Raw genomic sequence first — 22,917 nt, forward strand, 5'->3', positions numbered from 1 at the left:
CCTGGCTGCAGACACAGGTAGGATTTCTAGTGGCTGTTCAAACATGCCATATGCTCTTGTTCCTTCAGTTTCTCCATGTTGCAGGGGCTGATCCTTTGGCCCAGAATCCCCTCTCAGGTCACTCTCCAAAGCCCTCCTTTTTGTTCAAGTCTCAGCTGAAAAGCGCCTTCCTCTGAAGACACGACTTGCCCGGAGATTTCCTTGCTTCTGGTCACTTGCACTGCACCCTGACCTTGCCTGCCCTCTGACAATATCCTCCCAGTCTGTCTTCTAGGAGTTCTGTAAGCTCCTGGACGGTGGGGCAGCTTCTTCTAAATATTAAATTCCCAGGGCCAATCTAGGGGGAATGAGCAATAACTGTGTGTGGAAAGGAACAGATGCTCAACAAGACAATTTCTCATGTCCTGGAGCTCAAGGGCAGTGTGGGAGATGGGTTCATAAGGACCTCGTGCTGATGGTAAACTCGTGGGGTCTGGTATCTGGAGAAGTGAAGGGGACCAGGTGTAAGTTTAAACACACACCTCATTCACAACACCACACTAGAGAAAGAAATCTAAGTCCTGGTTTCTGAGCATGATGAGAATTATATGTGCTGTTTGAAGAGACAGAGTGCACTGGCCTGGAGTTTCCAACAGGGTCTGTTTACAGGGAGATTTTGACTTTCATTTTGCAGGAGGAACCGTGGAAGGGAGCTTGGCTCCTCTGCACCCTGCCCTCCTCTGCTCTCCTCCCAGCCTGGAGGGCAGCCCTTTTCTCCTGTGAATGACCAATCCTGATGGTGGGAGGTGGCCTGCTGGTAACTCTTCAGAACCTGGCAGCAGGTTAAAGGACAATTTTTGAAAAATAAACAAATGACCTCAAACCTTAACTTCTCTAAGAAAATCCACTGTTTACCCAAGAGCTTGTGTGAATAGAGTGGGTAAGGAGTAACAAACCTGGACTTCAGTTAAAGCAGTAAAAAGGAATTTTATGGAACTAGTAGGGAAACATCTACTTCTGCTTTACTGACTATGCCAAAGCCTTTGACTGTATGGATCACAACAAACTGGAAAATTTTTCAAGAGATGGGAATACCAGACCACCTGACCTGCCTCTTGAGAAATCTGTATGCAGGTCAGGAAGCAACAGTTAGAACTGGACATGGAACAGCAGACTGGTTCCAAATCGGGAAAGGAGTATGTCAAGGCTGTATATTGTTACCCTGTTTATTTAAATTATATGCAGAGTCCATCATGAGAAACACTGGGCTGGATGAAGCACAAGCTGGAATGAAGAACCTCATATATTCAGATGATACCACCCTTATGGCAGAAAGCAAAGAACTAGAGCCTCTTGATGAAAGTGAAAGAGGAGAATGAAAAAGCTGGCTTAAAACTCAACATTCAGAAAACGAAGATCATGGCATCTGCTCCCATCACTTCATGGCAAATAGATGGGGAAACAGTGGAAAAAGTGACAGATTTTTTGGGCTCCAAAATCACTGCAGATAGTGATTGCAGCCATGAAATTAAAAGACACTTGCTCCTTGGAAGAAAAGTTATGACCAACCTAGACAGCATATTAAAAAGCAGAGACATTACTTTGCCAACAAAGGTCCATCTAGTCAAAGCTATGATTTTCCCAGTAGTCATGTATGCATGTGAGAGTTGGACTATAAAGAAAGCTGAGCGCCGAGGAATCGATGCTTTTGAACTGTGGTGCTGGAGAAGACTCTTGAGAATCCCTTGGACAGCAAGGAGATCCAACCAGTTCATCCTAAAGGAGATCAGTCCTGAATATTCATTGGAAGGACTGATGCTGAAGCTGAAACTCCAGTGCTTTGGCCACCTCATGCGAAGAACTGCCTGATTTGAAAAGACCCTGATGCTGGGAAAGACTGAAGATGGGAGGAGGAGGGGAACAGAATGAGACGGTTGGATGGCATCACCGACTCAATGGACATGAGTTTGAGTAAACTCCAAGAGTTGGTGATGGACAGGGAGGCCTGGGGTGCTGCAGTCTATGGGGTTGCAAAAAGTCAGACACGACTGAGTGACTGAACTGAACTGAACTGTGGGGGAAAAAACGGAACTCCATCCCCATGAATGCAGAGTTGACTGGGTTTTAAAGGGTGAATGAGAGCAAGGTGAGGGGTGGTCTCAAGTGAAACTGACAAGGATGGGGGCAATGAGATGGAGTTGGGCCAGAGGTACTGATTACAATTCAATGGAATGGTTCTCAGGCCCTTGAGAAAGACACTTCTGAGTTGTAGGAGATTCATACACATCTGGAAGGGACAGAGGGAGGATTCGCAATGGTGAAGCCTTTTGAGTAAGGGCTCTAAAAGTGAGACAGGTTGGGACCTGGGACTCTTTGCTGCAATGCTTGCACCTGGACAAAGGTCTCCTGCAGCAACAAAATACAAAAAAAAAAACTACAAGGGACTAAAAATAGCTGTGTGCATGTGCAGTGGGGGAAAACTATGAACCAGAAGATACAAAAGACCCCAAACCCAGCAAAAGAAGGGGTCTGCTTTTGCACCCTGCTTTATGCACCCTGCACCTAGGACCACCAAGGGGTGGGCAACCCACTTAAGCTACCCCTCCAGCCCTACCCCTGGATCCACCCCTGCCCTCACCCCACATAGGAATCAGCAGCCCCCACCCCCCACCCTCACCCTCTCAGGGAGCAAGCGAGGGAATCTGTTACTTGTTTTTGCTTCCTGGTGCTGCAGCTCAAGTTCCAACATAGCCTTGCCTATATTTCTTGCCTCCCCTCTGCTTCTTACTGGTTTCTATAGATTAAGGAGGCCAAGAGCAAAGGTCAGTAACAAGGAAGGGAGGTGAGGATCGAGGGGCCAGTCCTCAGATGTTGGCAGGAACAAAACACTGAAACCTCCTGGCAACAGTGAGTTTTCTCAGGTAGGCATTTGAAGGAGAGGCTGGGGTCATCCTCGGGGCTTAGCCTCATGCAGCAAGAAGCCGTGGTGGAGTTTATCCACAGCATAGACGTTTCCACGGAGCGGGTTATGGGCCCAAAGTTCTGCAGTGCTCAGAGCCATTTGCCAGTAGGAGCTGCTAAACGTTTAAAGTGGTCCCTTCGACGTCCGCTTTCCCTGTTGGCTGGGCTCCAGTCACGCAGTTAAGTGGGCCGTGCAGGAAGCCAAGAGGCAGTGGAGAGCGGGTGGAGTGTGGGCGGGTGAGTGGTTGCGTCGCAGGCCACCAGGAAGAGGGAGCAATAAAGCGAAAGTGACCGCTCAGAGAGAGGACGGCCAGCCAGGCCTGCGGCTTCGGTTTCCCGATCCGTGCCTCCCCCAGGGGCGTCTGAACATCCCGGCCCGCTCTCTGTCTCATGCCCCTCGGTTACCGCCGGATCCTCGGCGCCTGTTAGGCGTCCCCTCCTTGCGCACAGCCAGTGCCGCCGCCGGCGCGCGGAAAGGGTGCCAGGGCGCGTCACCGGACCGACCCTGGCTCCGCCCTCTCGCCCGGAGCCCTGAGCGCCAGGCGCCCGCCTCACTCCAGACGCTGCCCCGTGTGCGCTCAGGCCCCCTCCCGCGATCGCTGGGTCATGGGCGCCGCCGGCTCCTCGGCTCTGGCCCGCCTGGGCCTCCCCGCGCCGCCCGCGCCTCGCTGGCTCGGGGTGGCCGCCCTGGGACTGGCCGCGGTGGCTCTGGGGGCCGTCGCCTGGCGCCGCGCGCGGCCCGGTCGGCGCCGGCGGCTGCAGCAGGTGGGCACGGTGAGCGAGCTGTGGATCTACCCGGTCAAGTCCTGCAAGGGGGTGTCGGTGGACGCGGCCGAGTGCACGGCCCTGGGGCTGCGCAGCGGCCACCTCCGGGACAGGTAGCGCTGGGCGCGGGGACAGCGTGGGACCTGCCGGGGAGGGGGTGGGTGGGGGGAGCTGGGGCTTGTCCCGGGAAAGGAGAATAGAGGTTTGCCGCTTGTGTTTCCTGGGCTGTCTCTGATCTTGTAGATAGAAGGGTCAAGTTGGTGTCTGGTTCAGATTTGGAACGGTAGTGGAGGCAAGCTGTTAGCTGCAAGTTTTTGTGCCTGGAGGACTCAGTGAAGCCAAACAACTCACAAGGCTGGAGTTTGGAGTGGAGAAATCTTTATTGCAGGGCCATGCAAGGAGACTGGTGTCGCATGCCTCCCCCAAACCTCTCCCGGAAAGGTTTTGACAAACTTTTTTTAATCTTTATTCATTTTTTGGTCTGCAGTGGGATCTCTGGTTGTGACCTGTGAACTACTAGCCGCAGCACATGGGATCCAGCTCCCTGACCAGAGATCAAAGCCCGGCCCTGCACTGGGATCGTAGAGTCCCAGCCACTGAACCACCAGGGAAGTCCCTTGACAAAGCATTTTTAAAGCCAAGTGAGGGGGTATTGCAGGGTCAGAAATAAGATCCTGCACAATTTTCTTGACTGGCTTACAGTGAAGTAACATGGGGGTGTCACAGGAGTTAATGTTATTATTCCTTAGGCTCCAGGAGGCTTGGAGCTGTGTACTCATGGTCATCTAGTAGTTAACATCTTCCATTTGGTGAGGGTTTTCATATCTATAAAAGAGCCTGGGAAATATGTATCAAATACTGTTTTTTAGGTGTGCTGTAGTCCATGGGTTTGCAAAGAGTCTGGACTTAGCCACTGAACAACAAGAAGGTACTTCAGAGAGAACCTAAAGCAGAGATAGGGGAGGGACTGTCCTGGGAAAGCCCCACAGGGTCCTGCTTGCTTGCAAAATCTGTGTCCCTCCCTGGAGGAGAGGCTCTATAAAAACATGGGGTCTGATTGCTTATCTCCAAGGCTGCTGTTCTAAATTTTCTGATTCTTCGTATGAACGCAATAGTAGAAAAGTAAAATGTTCTTGGCACTAGTGGGTAGATGGGAGCAGTGCTGAAACCGAGTCTTGTTGAAGCACACTGGCTTTGGCCTTGCTGGGGCTGGTCCCTCACCATTTCTAATACCCGGGGAAGGCTCCTGAGACATGCTGGAGGTTGGGGTCCTGACCTGCTGTAATACGTAATGAGCAGAGGGCAGTCTTCTGTTGGGGAGGGGATATGGCGGGGGGACCATGCGTGTAATACCTGCCACTAAAGGAATGGTGTGTCCCCTCCCCCAGAGGCAGAGTGATCCTCAGTGAAGAACTTTAGGTAAAGTCCTTACCTACATAGGACCTGACACATCAGAATTTCATCCTCCTCCCTCAGAAAAGGTGCCCTGTTGTTTTTCTCCCGCCAGAGGTGAGCCCACAGACATACTTGTGGACACAGAATGGAGCAGCTGCATAAGGGGAAGGCCATCTTGGCAGGTGTCAACTTAAAAAAAAATGCACAACGTGAGTGTTAAGTTTTACTTGGGGCAAAATGAGGACTGCCGCCCAGGAGCCAGAACCTCAGATAGCTCTGAGAAACTGTTCCAAAGAGGCAGGGGGGGAAAGGTCAGTATGCATGTGATTTGGGGAAGGGGGAATACATGCAATCAAGCACATATTTTTCCAGAAGATTTCTACCAGTCTCGTGAAGCTTTGCTAGTCATGAGGTACAGTCATCACCTTCAAGGATTTTAGTGCTTTTCCAAATATGAGGAGATACAAAAATTGGGCTCACAAAATTGGCTCCTGAAAACGTCTAACCATCTGAGGACCTGTCTTCTCAGTTTTTCCCAGAGCACAGAGTGCTTCATTTTCTCTCTCCACCCTGAACTCCTTTCAGGAGGTGTTGAAAGTCAGAAGCTGCAGCAACACATGGTTTAATCCTTGTAGAGGTAGATGGCCAGATGCCTGGCACGTGCCGATTGGTAGTTGAGACAGGGAACGATTCCAAACCCTAGAAAGAGTGATCAAGGAAGAACGGAACCTCCTTTTTTGCTTCCTTAGGATGAAGATGCTTTGCTGTCTGGCTGGGATAGATTAGCTGTGGTCCTATGTCTAGAGGAGGGAGGTTTGCAGATTGGTCGTTGCGGGAGCCTTCTAGCGGAGGGTGTCTGCTGTCCTGAGTTCATTCCCGGGACACATGTATTCTCTTCGCTGAAAATTGCTCTCCCCTTAAAGAAATGTGGGCTCTCATGGCATGGAAAAACTTCAGGTTGTTTTAGAAAAGTGTTGTGTGAAGCTCACAGGGAATTTTCCATCCCTTTCACCCCAGATTTCTAATCCTGGAGAGTTACTTATTTTTGGTTGTGCTGGGTCTTCATTCCTGCACGCGCTTTCTCTAGTGATGGTGAGCGGGGCTGCTCTTCCTTGCTGTAGGTAGGGTTCTCCTTGCAGTGTCTTCTCTTGAGGAGCACAGGCTCTGGGTGTGCAGGCTCAGCAGTTGTGGCACATGGACTTCAGTGGCTCTGAACCCTGTGGAATCTTCCTGGACGAAGATGGAATGAACACTTGGCCCCTGCATTGGCAGGTGGATTCCTATCCACTGTACCACCAGGGAAGTCCCTGGAAAGTTTTTAAGACTGTAATATCCTGAGTTTTCCATCCCAGGCCTATGGAATAGGAGTGAAACAAGCTTGTGTGGGGTGTGTCGACTTAGAAAATAGTCACAACCTACAAGGTGAGAACTGTGTTGAGTTCCAAGTTGAGTTCTGTTTGGCAGGAATTTTTAGGACTTCAAACCCGGGAGATAACATCTCAAGTGACCTTGAGAGAACTGGTCTGAAGAGGCAGAAGAGAGGAGCCAGGTTATAGAGGAGTTTTGCAACAAAGGGCAGGTAGTCAGTCTGATTGTCAAAAGTTTTTTGTAACTTAAAAAAAACTAGATATCCCAAGGTAAGGAATTTAGCGCTTTTCTATTATGGGAAGATGCAAGAGTCTGAGCTCACTGAAATCATTCCTCTGATATGCACCACACCTATCTGGGGCCAGCATCCTATTTTCACACCCTGAGTTCCTCAGGGCTCACAAAGGGAGTAGCTGCATGGCAGGTATTCTTCCTGAGTTCCCTCAGGACTCACCAGCTCACAAAGGAGGGCTGAAATTGCTGCTGACTGATAAAGAACCTGCCTGCCAATACAGGGGATGTAAGACATACGGGTTCCATTCCTGGGTTGGGAAGATCCTCTAGAAAAGGGCAGACAACCCACTCTAATATTCTTGGCTGGAGAATCCCATGGACAGAGGAGCTTGGTGCACTACAGTTCATAGGGTCACAAAGAGTCGGACATGACTGAAGCGACTTAGCACGCCCGTTGACATCCTTATTTGCTGATATGGCAGGAAATACTCCATTTCTCAGGTGTTAAAGTCTCCCTAGGTGATTCTGATGCTATGATTAGAGGGTTTCTCTGGGACCATTAAGAAGAATCTGAGCTGATTCAAGTGTGAAGGATTAGAAAAGCCTCCTGATTGCTGGGAAGACTTGAGCCAGAGTGAAGACATACGTTCTCATGCTGCACATCCAGAGAAAAGGCAGTTGTGCCCCCTTCTTCTTCATGTGAAGCACTGATGCTGTTGCACAGAGAGTCAGGGCTTGCCTGCGTGTCCGCTTTTCATCAGGAAGAACTGTTGCTTCCCACTGCACGTGGCCACTACTTTGCTGTGACTCTGGCTTCCATGGAAAGAGAATATTTTTCCTTTGCTTTTCTGCCTCTGTGGACGTCCGAAAATAGATGGAACTGTATGAGCGTTCCCTTGTTTTGAACAATATATGCTTGAGATGGGATAGTGTGGTGTGGAGACTGGGGTGAGGCAGGGAAAAGCGATGGAATACTTTCATTTGATGGTTCATACTCAGCAGACACTGAACAAAGGCCTTTCAACAAATAATATAATCTAAGCCTCCTAGCAATCTTGTGGGCTAGATATTGTGTCCACTTTGCAAATAAGGAAATGGTATCAGAAAGGATGACTATCTGACCCGAGATCACAGTGATCTCGGTGAGACGGCAGTGAAGTGAGATCTTAATTCCCTGCCCAGGAATTGAACCTGGGTAGCCTGGATGAGAATCAGGAATCTTAGGCACCAGGCCAGCAAGGGCTAGAGGCTAGAAGCTATTTTTCCCCTGGATCTTTGACCCCAGTGAAAAACGCATTTATCACAGAGGCAGAAATTGTAAATGCAGATACAAAGTTTATTATTAGCAATGTGGAGAGAAAGGGTGTAGGCAGCCCTCTTAGTGAGAAGGAGCCCACCTCTTAGTGAGAAGGAGCCCACCTATCTCTTGTCTCAGAAAATGCTAACAGTTCTAAGTATCCAGCCTGAAGCCCACTTCTTTGGGCCCCTGTGAAACGTAAACAGGAGGCCAGTTGTAACTATCTAACCTGGAGTCCATTTATCTCCTACAACAACAAGACCACTATATGATGAAGGGATTTGAACTGATATCTCTGAGGGCAACACTCATGCCCTTGCTGTGAAGCCAGTATGTAATTTACAAGGGCAGGGATCACAGCAAGTCTCAGGAGACCTCCAGAGAAGTCAACTTAACCTCTTCCGAGCCTGTTTTTCATTGGCTAAAGAGGTTGAATTTGATGATCTCCAAGTCCCTGTCTATCTATTTATTAAGCGATAACTGAAACTGGAAAACAAACTGGAAAGAACTCTGCTATAACGCTGTTATTCTCCCAACTTGAGATTTCCATCGTGAAACTCCGCAGAGTCTAGAAGGCAGGAAAAGGCCGCTTTGATTAATTTCCATTTTGAACCTGTGTCTTTGGAACTGTTCTCCGATGCTGAGCGCTTCCTAATTGCTCTTGTTATGCCCAGAGTCCGAGTCCCCAAAACTGAGAGAATAAGACGTCCACAGCAATGCAAAAGCATAAAGGGGTTTATTGCTAGCTCGAGTTAGGGCCCAGGTCTTATCCAGCACAGCGGAATCTGACAAGAGCCCCGAGCTCTGAATCACATATACTTTTATACAGACGGTTCTTTGTTTCTGTAACAGCATAGCTGATTGGTTAAACCATATGCCCAAGGGACTTTTAAACCTCGCATCCCTATCTGGATTGGCTCGGGTCTGGTGTGGGCGGGGTCTGCGGGGATTTTTCTGATTGGTCTAGCTACACTGCCTGCGGGAGTTCCCAGTGCCTCAGCTTTTCTCAGGCCTAGCCTGCCCCTTAGACCCTGTCCTGGCTTCAGTTTGGTCCTAACACTCTGAGCCTTCAATTTCTAGAGATGTTCTAGTCAAAGCCTTTAACGTGTCTGTGAGCGCTGGCCCTGAGTGCCCTGAGCTTTGAGCTGGTTTCAAGACTGTCCAGCAAAATGCTGACGTTGGCTGTTTGGCACAGATTCTGGGCTGTCGTCCTTGACCGTATGTCTCACCCATTGATAAATCCACCCCAGCCCTTTATGAAGCCAGCCCTTCATTTTTTCTGCACAGACTATTCCCTCTTGGAGACCTGAGTCCCCTAAGTTTATTATCCCAAGTGTCCTTCCCTCCTTCCTTTACCCTCCAGCTCTCTGTGGTGGGTCTCCTGTTTTCCTCCCTTTGCTGGCTCAGTTCTTCCCACTTCCCAGGCCAGTCTGCCCATTTAGAAATGACACTTTCCATCTGTCTTGCGCTCTGCTCCCTGAACACTGCTGTGGGTCGTTCAGGGCATCGCTGTTCCTTTGGAGACTTAGTTCTGGGCTCTGCAATGCTCTTTGTGCCACACACTCGTGTTTTCTGTGTAAAACGAAGGTGCTGGCTTTCAGGGTTGCAGGTGAGGAAAAGTAGGTCATGATCGAATCCACACTGCAGATAGATCCTTTCTTTCTCGTCTGGCAGAGCAGAGGTCATTATTCACTCCTGGGCATTATTTGTGTGCAGGAGGTGAAAAATAACATCATTCCGGTTACAGGGTAACGGGGGTGGCTTGTGTGTGTTGCCGATGGCTCTTTGCATCCTCCGTTGTGATCGTCCCGCTCCAAGGTCAGGCTGCTTGCAAGCTGCCTCTTGCCCCCGCCATTGCAGGTTAGCACAGAACTTCCAGCCACCACTTCTGCCTCCTCCCAGGGATTAACACCCAGGTCATTATACAATAAGCTAGGGGCAAGGCTTGAGAACCAGAGTGCAGGGTTTCAAGTGGGGAGAAAGATGGGAGGTGAAAAGACTTGGCCCAGGGCTGACTTTTAGAAATAATGATCCGTAGGGGTGTGTGACTCCTGTCTGGATAAGCCTGGTCTTGTGGGGCTCTCAGAGGGAGGCTCGTTTCAGAGCAGGACTGGCCATGTTGGAAGTTCAGGTGCAGGCTTTGGTGGGGTTCATTAGAGCAGGGCCACCCAGGACTCTGTGCCCAAGGATGAAGCTGGAAATAAGGAACAGGGCCCAGCCCTGAGGGAATTGTTGTTGTTCAGCTGCTAAATGGTCCCCGACTCTTTGCAACCCCACGGACTGTAGCACGCCAGGCTTCCCTGTCTTTCACCATCCCCTGGAGTTAGCTCAAACTCATGTCCATTGAGTCAGTGATGCCATCCAATCATTACAGCCTCTGTCGCCCCCTTCTCCTCCTGCCCTCAATCTTTCCCAGCATCACAGGGCTATGACAAGGTAGGCAGGAAAGCCCTGGGTCACAGAACCCACTCTTACCCTGCAGGTGAAGGGCTAGGGAACCCTGAAAGCCAAAGATGCCTGGGGAAAAAAAAGGAGGCCCCCTCAGAGGGTTGGGGACCTAGTACTGCCCAGCATCCTCAGCTCCCAGGAGAGTAGCCACAGCAGTTCCCAAAATGCCTTTGCTCTATCACCACTGCCACGGCCACCGTGGTACCCGTGCACCAGCATGTGTGCCAGGGAGCTGGGTTCAGGACCCAGCCCGTGTCTGCTGGCTTGGAGGCAAGTTACCCAGCACTTGGACAGGAATGGGCTGTCTGAAGGGGAGGTTCCAGAGAGGAGACTCCCCGCCAGAGACCTGGCTCATCAGGTTATCTCACCATTCCATCCGGCTCCAGGCATATTTTGAAATGTCTCCCTCATTCCGGCAGGGGCTGTCTTTTTTTCCTGCTCACGTGTGGGAGGCTTCAGCTTTCAGTGGTGGTTCACTCATCCGAGTCTGCAGAGCTCCTCACCCACTGCTCTTGGTTCTGTCTAAAACAGTGACGCTGAAACTCATTTTCCCTAGGGGCGGCACACTTAGGAATCAAATCATGTATGTGGTATAACCCAAAATGTCAGTATATGCATTACTATAGATAAGAGCATAACCAGCCTAACATTCCATTCTTCAGCTCACTCTGCACCCCACTCTCTCCCTGGATGTGATACACAGAGTGTGAAAGCTGAGCCCAGAACGGGGGGGTGGGGTGGGGGGTGGGGACTGTCTAGAAGATGAGTTCTTATCTAACACGTGAATTGCGTAAGCCATTTCTTTTTTCTCCAGCTTTACTGAGATAACTGAAATATAACATTGAGTAAGTTTCAGGTGTACAACGTGATCATTAGATACACACATATATTGTGAAATGATTCCCATAATAAGGCTAATGAACACATCCTTCACCGCACATAATTCTCATTTTGTCACTGTCGTTATTGTGAGAGCATTTGAGATTTTCTCTCTTAACAATTTTCAAGTGTAAATACAGTATTATTAACTAGAGATGTCATAATGTACATTACAGACATTTTTTTCCCCTTAGAGCTCGAAGTTTGTACCCTTTGACCGCCTGAAGGCAGTCACGTATTTCCCCCACCCTCACCCCATGGCAACCACCTGTCTGCTCTCTGTTACTTTCTTTGTAAAATGTTTACTTATTTGGCTGCACCAGGTCTTAGCTGCGGCATGTGGGATCTGGTTCCCCTACCAGTGAGCAAACCGGGGCCCCTCACCTGGGGAACGTGGAGTCTTAGCCACTGGACCACCAGGGAAGTGCCCTACTTTCTGTTTCCAGCAATTCCCAGCTTATTAGATTTCACTTACAAGTGAGATTATACAGTATTTATCTTTCTCTGTCCAACTTACTTCACTTACTGTTAATACCCTCAAGTTTCACCCATGTTGTCTAAAAATTGCAGAATTTCCTTCTTTTTATGGCTAAATAATATTCTGCCCTATAGATATACCACATTTTCTTTCTTTTTAAAAATGGTCCATGGGGTCTCAAAGAATTGGACACAACTCAGTGATTGAGTGCACACATACAGACGCGGCATTGGTTTATAACGTTGTGTAAGTTTTCACGTGTGCATGAAGAAGAAAGGCTATTTACGGGTTTCCTGATCAAGGTCCACATGCCCCAGCAAGTTAAGCCCAGCAGAGGCTGGTTTGCATCCACTGGAATCACACACATTCAAGACCTTTGTCTAGAGTTTCAGTCCACCTGCACCAGTAGCCATTTAGTCAGTCCCCTCTTGTTCCACAGCAGAAAGACCTGGAAGACCTTTTGCTTTAACCAGGGAAGTCTCTGACCAAAACGAAGTCCCAAAGTGAGCAATGTATGAGCTCTAGCAGTAGAGGAGATCCCTACGCCAGCCTCACCAGGATTTGGGGGACTGGGGATTTTCATACATTGGCCAAATGCTCTTTCCCAGGGTTCTTTGTACCAAACAAACTCCTTTTGGGGTGCGGGGTAGCACCATCTCTTGGACGGAAAGAATTTGGCTAGATTTGGATATTGTCTAGAAATTGCTGGGTCCTGAGTGGGGGCAGAGGGAGTTTTTTTTTTTCTGTTTTTAAATGTTTGTCTGGTTGCTCTGAGTCTTAGTTGCGGCACCTGGGATCTTTAGTTACTGCATGCAAACTCTTAGTTGCGGCGTGTGGGATCTAGTTCCCTGACTAGGGATCGAACCCAGGTGTTTTGCATTAGGAGCTTGAAGTCTCAGCCTCTGGACCACCAGGGAAGTCCCAGAGAGGGAGGGTTTTGATGAAATAGAAAGCTAGAGGGGAGCTTTGGAGTGGGTGGCAAAGGCTTTTCTGAGCGTGCCCTTGTTTGTTTCTTGGCAGGTTTTGGCTGGTGATAAAGGAAGATGGACACATGGTGACTGGCCGGCAGGAACCTCGCCTTGTGCTGGTCTCCATCACCTATGAGGACGATTGCCTGATCCTCAGGGCTCCAGGCATGGACCAGCTGGTTTTGCCGACCAAACTGCATTCTTCAAACAAGCTCCATGATTGCAGGTGCTCTGCTCTGGGGCTCCGGGGACCTGTGCCAAGACTCATTTCCATTTAGGCTCTCCCCTGTGTCCCACCTTGCTACACTTTGTACAGTAGATGATGAGACTGGTAAAGGAAATATTTAAGAGAAGTCTAGTCTACTTTGGGATCAAGCCAGTGGTCAAGTGTGAGTGGGTGAAATAAAATACTGCATTAAGGATATTTAGATTTGCTTTCATCAGATATGGCAAGACATGCAGACACAGAAAAAACTGTCATGAAGAAAGAAGTATTTTTTTTTCACACATATATTCACACATGCCTAGAAACCAGAAGCTCATGCCATGCAGGACCACATGGGGAAATACCGGGGTCTGCCAGGAGGCAGAGAGGGCAGAGGAAACTGCAAGACTCTTTATTCTGGTTTCTGCAGGCTCTGGGAAAATTGGCCCTGGGGCACAGGGGTTGTCCTTGGTTGTCTGGTATCTGACCCTGATGATTAGAGCGGGCGAAGATGGCCAGAGTGTGAAACGCAGTGGGGGAGGTGGTTGGATGAGGACTTTGGATTGGCTGGTTTGCATATGAAAGCCCAGTGTTTCACTATCTCTCTCAGTTGGTTAGCCCTGGAAGGGGGAGTTCCTTCAGCGTCACCAAGTCCCAAGATATCAAAGCATCAAAACCAGAATAAGTAATACAAATATAGAGAGCATACAGAGGGCCAGTCTTTAGGGTTTGTCTCCTTTTGTTCAAGTAGGATGGACTTCTATTCAGAATTGTCAGGCAGACAAGGGCATTCATTAGTGGAGATGTTCCTGCCTATATCTCTGGGTTGAATGATATGGATGCTGAGGCTTTTCCTGCTGACTCTGTGGCCCCTGAGGTCTGAGATTGAGACTGCATCAGGAGGTATGAGATCTGACCTCTGGCCAGACATGCGCCTTAAGCCTGGGCTTCCTTTCAGCCTGTGGGACCCTTGCAGGGCCGTCCAGTTGCATGGCTTTTCAAGGTCTTGTCCTGTGCTAGCTGGGCGTCCTAGAGGCTTAGACACTTGCCATGGGCGCTCCCTTTGTAACCACCCGAGAATTCTCAGCATGTGGAAATTGGAGAGTCTCAGAATGCTCCCTGTACCCTCATGGTGTGCTTTTATTAGCAAAGTGTCTGAACCGAAACCCATCACTCCAGGTTCTACAGTTTTGAAAGCCTGAAGCAATCATTCATTGACTACAGTATTTCAGTTAATTATCTCAGTAAGTTTACGAGGCAGATATCAGTACAATTTACAAATGAGGAGACCAAGCTCAGAAAAAGTAAAGGAGATTCCTTAACAGAGCCGTAGGGATGGGGATGCAGTGTCATGAATTTGATTAACTTTCATTGTTAGTTTCTTTAACCAGCTTTCCCTATTCACCCTATGTGGTGTCATTTTATTTTTTGAGAGCGACTGTAGAGCAGTAGGCCTCCTTAATTATCATAAGGATTTATGAACGATTGATGTCTAAAAAGTCCAAACGTATTTTCAGGTGTGAGAAAGAAATAACTTAAAACCTGGACAGTCCAACAGAAGTTTTCTTTTTTTTTCTTTATAACTGAAGTAATAGTTTCCTTTGAAGAAGAAATTTCTCCAGCTGGGTTTCATTCCATTATGAGATATAGTGACTACTGACAATATCATATAATTAAATATTTGATATGTGAGGAATCTACATAATGTATGGAAATGAAAGTCGCTCAGTCATGTCTGAATCTTTGTGACCCCATGGACTGTGTAGTCCATGGAATTCTCCAGGCCTGAATACTGGAATGGGTAGCCTTTCCCTTCTCCAGGGGATCTTCCCAACCCAGGGATTGAACTCAGGTCTCCAGCATTGCAGGCTGATTCTTTACCAGCTGAGCCACAAGGGAAGCCCAAGAATACTGGAATGGGTAGCCTATCCCTTCCCCAGTGGATCTTCCCAACCCAGAAATGGAACCAGGGTCTCCTTCCGGCATTGCAGGCGGATTCTTTACCAACTGAGCTATCAGGGAAGCCCCACATAAAGTATTTATAAGTTATAAAACACAATACTGAAACAAACACCTGTAGAGCCATACCCAACTTAGGAAATATAACATGAATGGATTTATTTCAAGTACCTTCATGATGTCCTGCCCCTCAGAGAAACCAGGGTCCTGAATTTCTTTTTCTCCTGGTTCCTGCTACTCTCCTTTTTATGTATGGATGCGCTCCTAGATAATATATGGTTAAGTTTTGCTTCAAGTTTATGAAATGTCATTACGCAGTATTCTTCTGTAGCTGCTTGTTCTTTTCAACGCTATAAGATTCATCTGTGGCTTGTGGCTGGAAGCTGTAGTTGAGTTTTTTCACGGTGGGGTAGTTTCCACTGTATGACTTTGCTACAGCTTCTTTATGCTCTTCTCCATTAACTCATGTCATTTTGCAGGTTTTTTTCTAATAGGAAAAATGTCCTAAGAACATTTTTCTACATATCTTTAATTCTTTAGAGCATGAGCTTAGCAGTAGAATTACTGAGTCGTTGGGTATCTGCATGTTAATTTTGATAAGGAAATGGCTAATCGGTTCCCAAAATTGTACCAATTTATACCTCACCAGAGTAAGGGTTCATTGCCTCATGTCCTCATCAATTAGATTTGTTACCAGTCCTCCTCATCTGGCTTTTCTTATATTTTTAATTCTGCAAGTATCTTTAAAATGAATTAGGTGGTATCTCTTTGCAGTTTTAATTTGCGTTTCTAGGCATTCCATTGAAATCTGGAAGCTAAATATTTTTTCTTTATAGTTATTGGTTCCTTGTGCTCTTTTTGTCTATGAAATTATTTTTTATGTTGCATGCCCTAGTTTTCCCTACTGATGGGGAGTTCTTTAGGTTGGATCTATTTGGTCAGTTATAAGAGATGCAAAATCCTGCTTTGTGATTTATTTTTTAAACCTTTTTTATGGTATCTTCTGAAAGATAGACATTTTAAATTTTATGATATTCAAAGTAATTAACCTTTTGGGGGGGGAATTTGCCCTTTTTGTGTCTTAAGAAATATACTCTATTCCAAAGTTATAAAAAATTCTCCTACTATTCTTTTTCTAAAACTATTGAAGTTTTGCCTTTTTCACTTACGTTTCTGCATTAAAGTTTATTTATTTAGTTTTTTAGAGTTGATTTTTGATGGTGATTTGAGGTAGAAATTCAATTTGATTTTCTTATACAGTTATCAAGTGCTCCGGTATTTTATTGAACAATCCGTTCGTTTCCCAGTGATCTATAGTGCCACCTGCATTGTGGCATCTTAAGATCTTTGTTGTCGTTGTCTGGTCGTAAAGTAATGTCCAACTCTTGCAACCCCATGGACTACAGCCTGCCAGGCGCCTTTGTCCATGGGATTTCCCAGGCAAGAATACTGGAGTGGGTTGCCATTTCCGTGTCCAGGGGATCTTCCTGAGCCAGGGATTGAACCTGCATTTCCTGCTTCTTTATCACTGAGCCACTTGCTTCTTTAGAAAGTCTCAGTTATTTTCTGAGCTCTCTCTCCTTTGCACTGGATTCTGTATCCATTCCTGATCCTATCCATCACTGTCTTAATTTCTTTAAATTTATATCTTGATATCGAGTAAGATGAGTCTCCTCATTATTTTATCTTCCAAGTGTCTTGACTATCCTTGGACTTCACACTTTTATTTTTTAATCAATGGGACATTGTTATTGTTTTTATTTTTTTGGTCTCACTGTGTGGAAGGCAGGATCTTGGTTCTGCAACCAGGGATCGAACCCATTCACACTGTCGTGGAAGTGCAGAGTCCCAGCCTCTGGACTGCCAGGGACTTTCTTCCTGCAGATTTTAGAATCAGCTTGTCAAATTCCATGTAAAATCCTTTTGGGATTTTTATTGGAATTGCATTGAATTTGAGGATCCATTTAGGGAAAATTGAAATGAATTTATTTATCTATTTCAAGAGTGCCTGATTCATAGCAGGCCCTTAAATAAATGATAGGTCTCACATCTTTAGTGTCAGTGGCCTCCCTATCCATGAATGTGTTATCTTTTCTCCCTTATTTGTGTCTTATTTTATTTCTTTAACAAAATTTCATAATTTTCTCTATAATAGAATTGTACATCTCTTGTTAGATTGAGTCCTAGACATCTTATCTCTTTGTCCTGTTTTAAGTGAGAATTAAATTTCTTTTTCTGTTTACATTTGATAGTTTTTATTCTTCGATCATTGGTGAAACTTTCCAGTAAAACTGCCTAGATTTTCTTTGTAAAAGTCCATTCAAGCTTTTATGTCTTCTCAAGTATTTTTAGTGAGTTATTTCGCTTTATAAATTAGTAGATCACTAACTTTGCTGTTCAGTTGCTCAGTCATGTCCGATTCTTTGTGACCCCATGGACTGCAGCATGCCAGGCTTCCCTGTCTTTCACTACCTCCCAGAGCTTGCTCAAGCTCATGTCCATTGAGTCGAGGATGCCATCCAACTGTCTCACCCTCTGTTGTCCCCTTTTCCTCCTGCCTTCCATCTTTCCCAGCATCAGGGTCTTTTCTAATGAGTTGGCTCTTTGCATCAAGTGACCAAAGTATTGGGGGTTCAGCTTCAGCACCAGTCCTTCCGATGAATATTCAGAGTTGATTTCCTTCAATCCTGAACTAAATTAGATTACTAACTAATGTAGTTCTGTTATGCTCACTCAGGGAGATGCGGTTCTTTTCTGTGAGGTGGTGATTATGGAACATCTCATTTAGAAACATGGAAGAAAGTGAACTTTTCATAAAATTCGGAGAGAATTGCAGGAGGTGGAATGACAGAAGGGTAGAGTCTTTAGCAGGGAGGGTAGGGAGGAAGGATTAGTGGAGGGGGGGGTAACTTTCAGGGGCACTGGATAATTAGTCTTCCCCTGCCCCGTTGGGTCCTCTCTGCTTCTCAGAGAGCCCACACTAGGCTCACCTGAGTGGGTGGAAGTGTGTGCACTTACACAGGAGGGCTGTCCTGAAGGGGTTGAAGGAAGCGTTCAGCCCGGGGAGCAGATCTGTATGGATTAGTAGACTGGTGGAGGAGAGTTTTAGGGGAAAGGCTGAAGGCAGTGAGGGAGAGGACCATGAGAGGACCATGGGGTTGGAGCCAGGGGTTAGTCAGAGGCTGAACAGTGGCTCCAAGAAGAGGGTTTAGAGAGAAGGCAAAGGTCCAAGAAACTTCAGAACTGCATGGAGATTTGACAGTAGGTGGGGTGAGTCTAGCCATCAGACAAGGTCTGTGGGCCTCAGGGAGCATCTTATGGTCCACTTCGGATTCCCTCACATCCATCACCCCAGGGGCCTTCAGACTGGAGGAGGCACTCACAGGGAAGTGCAAACACCTCCCGTGATACCTGAGGGCTAGGATCCCTTTAAGGGAGTCAGTTTCCAGATCCTTGAATCTTATAGGTTCTCCCTCCAGCTGTGATATTACCTGCAGGGGGCAAATTCTCTTCTCCACCTCTCCTTGGTACAGATGAAAGGCTTGCCCATCCCTTGTCTTAGTAGAGAGCACTGCCCTGGGAGGGAAAAACCTGTAGGGGGCCCAGACAATAAAAGAATACTGGTATTGCTAAAGGAGAATGTTTCTAATGACGGGAGTAAAGTCATTCCACAAGATGGTGATTCAGTCTTTGTCTTACACTAAAATGAAGGCATGTCTAGTCAAATTGTTGCTGATAAATTATTAAAAACACTTTTAATGGATGCCAAAGATCACAGAAGGATTCAAAGGATGAGTGGAATTATTATAAATCACCTTCTTTCATTCCATCTGTGAAGACAGTAAATCCTAAGAGTTCTCATCATAAGAAAAAAGGAACTTAAAAAAATATGAGATGAGGACTACTAACTAAACTTGTGATCATTTCACAATGCATGTAAGTCAAGTCGTTATGCTTTATACCCTGAACGTATGCAGTGCTGTATGTCAATTATGTTTCAGTAAAACTAGGAAAACATTTTTGTTTCCCTTTGGCTGCCCCAGGTGGCGTGTGAAACTTCTTCAACCGCAGTTGGAACCCATGCCTCCTATAGCAGAAGCATGGCATCTTAACCACTGGACCACTGGGGGAGTCCTAGACTGAGAAAAAAATTGAAAATAATTTTTAAAACGTGGGCCAGAAAAGAAGTCCTTCAGTTCAGTTCAGTTCAGTTGCTCAGTTGTGTCCGACTCTGCGACCCCATGAACTGCAGCACGCCAGGCTTCCCTGTCCATCACCAACTCCCTGAGTCCACCCAAACCCATGTCCATCGAGTCAGTGATGCCATCCAACCATCTCATCCTCTGTCGTCCCCTTCTCCTCCTGTCCTCAATCTTTCCCAGCATCAGGGTCTTTTCAAATGAGTCAGTTCTTTGCATCATATGGCCAAAGTATTGGAGTTTCAGCTTCAACATCAGTCCTTCCAATGAACACCCAGGACTTAATCATGTATTATTAAAAATAGTTTTTAAAAATAGCTGTCAAACTACCCTGGCATTTGAATTCCATTGCATGCTTTTAAAAGCATAATTTTATTTTAATATAATTTATATGTATTTATAATATTAAGGTATAACATATAAATTATGATATAATTTTACTTTAAATGTTAATATTTACAATTCAATGGAAATTTAATCTTTCATAACAAATTAAACATAAAAAATACAGATGGACCTAGAGAAAATCATACTAAGTGTCAGACAGTCCAGTTCAGTCGCTCAGTCGTGTCCGACTCTTTGTGACCCCGTGAACCGCAGATAGAGGAAGTCAAATATTATATGCTATCACAAATATATGAATCTAAAAAATAATACAAATGAATCTATAGACAAAACAGAAACAGAATCACAGAAATAGAAAACAAACTTATTGTTTCCCAAGGGGAAAGTGAGGGAGAGAGGGAAAAATTAAGAGCATGAGATGAACAGATATGAGCAATGCATAAAATAGATAAACAACAAGGATTTGCTACATAAAACAGGGACACACACAGTGAATGCCTGCTCAGTCATGTCTGACTCTGTGACCCCCTGGACTGTAGCCTGTCAGGCTTCTCTGTCTATGGGCTTATCCAGATGACAATACTGAATTGCGTTGCCATTTCCTCCTCTAGGGGATCATCCTTACCCAGGGATTGACAGGTGGACTCTTTGTGGCTACTTGGGAAGCCCATAAAACAGGGAACTATATTCAATATCTTATATAAGTTGTAGTGGAAAATAATCTGAAAAAGTATATATATAACTCAATCATTTATATCTGAAATGAACACAATATTGTCAATCAACTATATTTCAGTTTAAAAAAAAGAAGAAAAGTTTACATGTCAACTTGCAATTCTGTGAGGGGTACATAGCTTTTTGGGGGGAAGAGAGTATATAGCTTTTATCTTTTGAGGCCGCTCAAGCAAAAAAATCCTTGAAGACCACTTCATTATCAGGTGGAACCTGTGTCCACCTTGTGAAGCAGGTAATATATTATTATTTCCAATTTGTAACTGAGACAGAAGGTCAGAGGAGTTTAATGATTTGCTAAAAGTCATAAGATTAGAGAGGGCAGAGTTCCAGTTTGAACCAGGTTTACCAGACTCCAAGTTCAGGGCACCTCTACCACACCATGGTCCCTCTCCCTTTCTGAAGCATCCTAAATCCTTGCGACTCAAAGTGTGGTCCATGGACCAGCAGCCTAGGCATCCCGAAGCTTGTTAGGAATGCAGAGCATCAGGCTCCAGCCCCGCCTCTTGAAACAAAACCGGTATTTCAGCTTGTAACTGCATGAGTTATGAGCACCTGATGGGTTCTTCCCTGCTCCCTCCCGCTCTGCTTCTGCCCAGGTTTGGCCCACTGACCACTCACTGGTCTCCCAGGATAGTCAGATCCCAGCAGCCCAGCTCTTCCACCTTGACCCCACCACTCAGTGTGTTGAGGTGCGAATGTAACCCCCCTGCTCTCTGTGACCGTTCCAGGGTGTTTGGTCTTGACATCCAGGGCAGGGACTGCGGTGACGAGGCTGCTCAGTGGTTCACCAGCTTCTTGAAAACGGATGCTTTCAGGCTGGTTCAGTTTGAAAAGAGCATGAAGGCAAGAACGTCACATGAAATTTTCCCTTCTTTGGACAAGAAGTACCAGGTGAGCTTGCAGGGAGCTGCCCTTCCCTTCCGGCTTCCTTCTGGGCCCACAGAGAGCCTCCCTTGGGGCCCCAGTTAGGAAGGACTGATGCTGAAGCTGAAGCTCCAATCCTTTGGCCATCTGATTAGAAGAACTGACTCACTGGAAAAGACCCTGATGCTGGGAAAGGTTGAAGGCAGGAGGAAAAGGGGATGACAGAGGATGAGATGGTGGGATGGCATCACCAACTCTCTGGACATGAGTTTGAGCAAGCTCTGGGAGTTGGTGATGGGACAGGGAAGCCTGGCGTGCTGCAGTTCCTGAGGTTGCAAGGAGTAGGACACGACTGAGCTACTGAACTGAACTGAACTAAGGGATGACCCGGGGGGGTACTGAGGGTGCTACCTGGACAGGTGAGGACAGAGAAGATGAGCTGGCAGGCCAAAGTGAAGTTTATGTGCTTGTGTGCTCAGTCATTCAGTCGTGCCAGACTCTTTGTGACCCCGTGGACTGTAGCCCATCAGGCTCCTCTGTCCATGAGGTTTTCTAAATCCAGGTCTTCTAAAATCACAGAAGCAGAGTTTATCCAAGTCCACCCTTCACAGCCAGTGGTGTGTGATCATTTCTGGTGTTTAAAAGGCACCTCACCTCCACTGAGTCAGCTGCAGCTCCCAAACCAAAGGCTTTGTGCAGTGAGATGAGGCTCAAAATCCATCTCCAGGTGTCTCTCCCCACGATCCCTGAACTACAAGTTCCTTGAATGCAGGGGGTTTTATCTGCTGTATTCACGCTATTTCCCCTCCTAGAACAGTGTCTGATGCATGCTGCTGCTGCTAAGTCACTTCAGACGTGTCTGACTCTGTGCAACCCCATAGACGGCAGCCCACCAGGCTCCCCCATCCCTGGGATTCTCCAGGCAAGAACACTGGAGTGGGTTGCCATTTCCTTCTCCAATAGGTGGTGCTTAATAAATGCACGGGAGTGAATGGCGCAACTAAAGGAAACCAGGGCTAGAGCAGAGGTGATTGGCAGCAGACCCTTCCCCTGTCTGGTGATGGTGGTGGTGATGCGGCAGGGGACTCACTGCTGGGCAGGAGTGAGGAACAAGAGATGAGGCTGCAGGGTAGCCTTGGCCCTGCTGCTTTCTCTGTGTGGACAGGGAGCCCTATCTGCGGCCCTGGGGTGGGGGTAGGGGCTGGGGGCAGGAACCCTGCTCCAGTGCTGAGCTGGCCGTTTCCAAGCCCACGGAGTCACCTCTCCCTCCTGAACGCAGCTCTCCCCTTCTGTATTCTGGTGGTTTGGCTTCTGGGCTTCACCCAGCTTGGCAGCTGGGCTGAGCCTGTTCCATGGGCAGCGAGGGCTGACGGTGCTGTGTCCTTGGTGCAGGTGGCCTACCCGGACTGCAGCCCCGTCATGATCCTGTCGGAAGCCTCCCTGGCCGATCTGAATACCAGGATGGAGAAGAAAGTGAAAATAGACAATTTCAGGCCAAATATCGTGGTGACAGGCTGCAGTGCTTTTGAGGAGGTAAGCGGCTGTCTGCTTTTATGCACGATGTCTAGAGGTGCTCCCGAGTCAGCGCCAAGTCGGACTCTCTGAGGATGGCTAGGTTGGTGATTTGAGAGACTTGCCTGCGTCTTGCATGGAGTGGTTCACTTATTGCTGCCACTATCTCCTTCCTGGCCTCAGGGGGGGCGCTGCTCACCCTTTACTGCTCAGGCCCCAAAGCCAGCAACTGGAACTCCCAAACTGTAGCACGTCTAGGTCTAAACTGGGACTTTCCTTGTGGGTCAGCGATAAAGAATTCTCCTGCAACGCAGGAGAGGCAGGTT

At 47.2% G+C, this 22,917-nt stretch overlaps 1 protein-coding gene across 1 annotated transcript in view; it reads left to right on the forward strand.

The window, feature by feature from the left end:
* The window catches only part of MARC2 (mitochondrial amidoxime reducing component 2), a 37,884-nt gene continuing 18,168 nt past the window's right edge, over positions 3,202-22,917 (forward strand). Inside the window, exons 1-4 of the mRNA XM_018060177.1 lie at positions 3,202-3,818; positions 12,825-12,998; positions 20,944-21,106; positions 22,472-22,612. Coding sequence (XP_017915666.1) covers positions 3,547-3,818; positions 12,825-12,998; positions 20,944-21,106; positions 22,472-22,612 — 750 coding nt within the window. The 5' untranslated portion in view covers positions 3,202-3,546. The remainder of the gene's footprint in view (positions 3,819-12,824; positions 12,999-20,943; positions 21,107-22,471; positions 22,613-22,917) is intronic.

This window comes from Capra hircus, chromosome 16, assembly GCF_001704415.2.
Source record: "Capra hircus breed San Clemente chromosome 16, ASM170441v1, whole genome shotgun sequence".
NCBI classification, from domain to species: Eukaryota; Metazoa; Chordata; class Mammalia; order Artiodactyla; family Bovidae; genus Capra; species Capra hircus.